Below are 3,255 nucleotides of genomic sequence, written 5' to 3' on the forward strand. Positions count from 1 at the left end.
CCCCCAACCATTTCCACCCCAACCAGCCGAGACCACCCCAGCCAGCCAAGACCAACCCAACCAGCCGAGACCAACCGAACCAGCCAAGACCACCCCAGCCAGCCAAGACCAACCCAACCAGCCGAAACCACCCCAACCATCCCCAACCCAACCAGCCAAGACCACCCTACCAGCCGAGACCACCCCAACCAGCCGAGACCACCCCAACCAGCCGAGACCACCCCAACCATTTCCACCCCAACCAGCCGAGACCACCCCAACCATTTCCACCCCAACCAGCCGAGACCACCCCAACCATTTCCACCCCAACCAGCCGAGACCACCCCAGCCAGCCAAGACCAACCCAACCAACCATTTCCACCCCAGCCAGCCGAGACCACCCCAGCCAGCCGAGACCACCCCAACCAGCCGAGACCAACCCAACCAGCCAAGACCACCCCAGCCAGCCATGACCACCCCAACCATCCCCAACCCAACCAGCCAAGACCACCCCAACCAGCCAAGACCAACCAACCCAACCAGCCAAGCCCACCCCAGCCAGCCGAGACCACCCCAGCCAGCCAAGACCAACCCAACCAGCCGAGAACACCCCAACCAGCCGAGACCACCCCAGCCAGCCAAGACCAACCCAACCAGCCGAGACCACCCCAAACAGCCCAGAACAACCCCAGACCAACCAACCCAACCAGCCGAGACCACCTCAACCAGCCGAGACCATCCCAGCCAGCAAAGACCAACCCAACCAGCCGAGACCACCTCAACCAGCCGAGACCAACCCAACCAAACCCTGGCCCCAACCTATTAGAACTGTCTAGATCAGACCTATGCCCCTTCTGCCCCCCCCCTCCCCCTGCAGCAAGGACCTCAACATTACAGCAGCACATATGCCCAGGCCATTAGCAGAGCAACAGGACCACCCACCCCCACCCACACTAATGAACCCGCCGGTTTCTACTGTAGTGGGTCCGAGGCCTAAACCATATGAAAACAACACTAGACACTAAAGGAACACAAAGATTTTACTATTTCATCCCAGACTTCTTTCAACGAAGTGGAAATGCAAATATTGTCATCCTACAAAAACATGTATGGGGAGACAGACCCACTGGTTGCCCTCTAGGTTACAGAGAGCTGGTAGTCCATGCCCCATCCACCACACTACCAGGTGGGTGGTATAGAGAAGACGGACACTGGTTGCCCTCTAGGTTACAGAGAGCAGGTAGTCCCATCTACCACACTACCAGGTGGGTGGTATAGAGGAGACAGACCCACTGGTTGCCCTCTAGGTTACAGAGAGCAGGTAGTCCCTCCACCACACTACCAGGTGGGTGGTATAGAGGAGACAGACCCACTGGTTGCCCTCTAGGTACAGAGAGCAGGTAGTCCCATCCACCACACTACCAGGTGGGTGGTATAGAGGAGACAGACCCACTGGTTGCCCTCTAGGTTACAGAGAGCAGGTAGTCCCATCCACCACACTACCAGGTGGGTGGTATAGAGAGACAGACCCACTGGTTGCCCTCTAGGTTACAGAGAGCAGGTAGTCCCATCCACCACACTACCAGGTGGGTGGTATAGAGGAGACAGACCCACTGGTTGCCCTCTAGGTTACAGAGAGCAGGTAGTCCCATCCACCACACTACCAGGTGGGTGGTATAGAGGAGACAGACCCACTGGTTGCAGAGAGCTTGTAGTCCCATCCACCACACTACCAGGTGGGTGGTATAGAGGAGACAGACCCACTGGTTGCCCTCTAGGTTACAGAGAGCAGGTAGTCCCATCCACCACACTACCAGGTGGTTAGTATAGAGGAGACAGACCCACTGGTTGTCCTCTAGGTTACAGAGAGCAGGTAGTCCCATCCACCACACTACCAAGTGGGTGGTATAGAGGAGACAGACCCACTGGTTGCCCTCTAGGTTACAGAGAGCAGGTAGTCCCATCCACCACACTACCAGGTGGGTAGTATAGAGGAGACAGACCCACTGGTTGCCCTCTAGGTTACAGAGAGCAGGTAGTCCCATCCACCACACTACCAGGTGGGTGGTATGAGAGACAGACCCACTGGTTGCCCTCTAGGTTACAGAGAAGCTGGTAGTCCCATCCACCACACTACCAGGTGGGTGGTATAGAGGAGACAGACCCACTGGTTACCCTCTAGGTTACAGAGAGCAGGTAGTCCCATCCACCACACTACCAGGTGGGTGGTATAGAGGAACAGACCCACTGGTTGCCCTCTAGGTTACAGAGAGCTGGTAGTCCCATCCACCACACTACCAGGTGGGTGGTATAGAACAGACCCACTGGTTGCCCTCTAGGTTACAGAGGCAGGTAGTCCCATCACCACACTACCAAGTGGGTGGTATAGAGGAGACAGACCCACTGGTTGCCCTCTAGGTTACAGAGAGCTGGTAGTCCCATCACCACACTACCAGGTGGGTGGTATAGAGGAGACAGACCCACTGGTTGTCCTCTAGGTTACAGAGAGCAGGTAGTCCCATCCACCACACTACCAGGTGGGTGGCATAGAGGAGACAGACCCACTGGTTGCCCTCTAGGTTACAGAGAGCTTGTAGTCCCATCCACCACACTACCAGGTGGGTGGTATAGAGGAGACAGACCCACTGGTTGCCCTCTAGGTTACAGAGAGCAGGTAGTCCCATCCACCACACTACCAGGTGGGTGGTATAAAGGAGACAGACCCACTGTTGCCCTCTGGGTTACCAGAGAGCAGGTAGTCCCATCCACCACACTACCAAGTGGGTGGTATAGAGGAGACAGACCCACTGGTTGCCCTCTAGGTTACAGAGAGCAGGTAGTCCCATCCACCACACTACCAGGTGGGTAGTATAGAGGAGACAGACCCACTGGTTGCCCTCTAGGTTACAGAGAGCTGGTAGTCCCATCCACCACACTACCAGGTGGATTGTATAGAGGAGACAGACCCACTGGTTGCCCTCTAGGTTACAGAGAGCAGGTAGTCCCATCCACCACACTACCAGGTGGGTGGTATAGAGGAGACAGACCCACTGGTTGCCCTCTAGGTTACAGAGAGCAGGTAGTCCCATCCACCACACTACCAGGTGGGTAGTATAGAGGAGACAGACCCACTAGGTTGCCCTCTAGGTTACAGAGGCTGGTCACGTCCCATCCACCACACTACCAGGTGGGTAGTATAGAGGAGACAGACCCACTGGTTGCCCTCTAGGTTACAGAGAGCTGGTAGTCCCATCCACCACACTACCAGGTGGATTG

The 3,255-nt window shown here is 56.3% G+C and overlaps 1 protein-coding gene across 1 annotated transcript; it reads left to right on the plus strand.

Moving 5' to 3' along the window:
- Positions 1-155: 155 nt before the first annotated feature.
- LOC135530619 (uncharacterized) lies at positions 156-805 on the plus strand (the record flags this gene model as incomplete). The annotated part of the gene is made up of 1 exon (XM_064958907.1): positions 156-805. A coding segment is annotated over one exon (650 nt), but the record flags the coding sequence as incomplete, so codon positions are not given.
- Between the last annotated feature and the right edge of the window lie 2,450 nt (positions 806-3,255).

Source organism: Oncorhynchus masou, unplaced genomic scaffold, assembly GCF_036934945.1.
Source record: "Oncorhynchus masou masou isolate Uvic2021 unplaced genomic scaffold, UVic_Omas_1.1 unplaced_scaffold_1397, whole genome shotgun sequence".
Taxonomy (NCBI): Eukaryota; Metazoa; Chordata; class Actinopteri; order Salmoniformes; family Salmonidae; genus Oncorhynchus; species Oncorhynchus masou.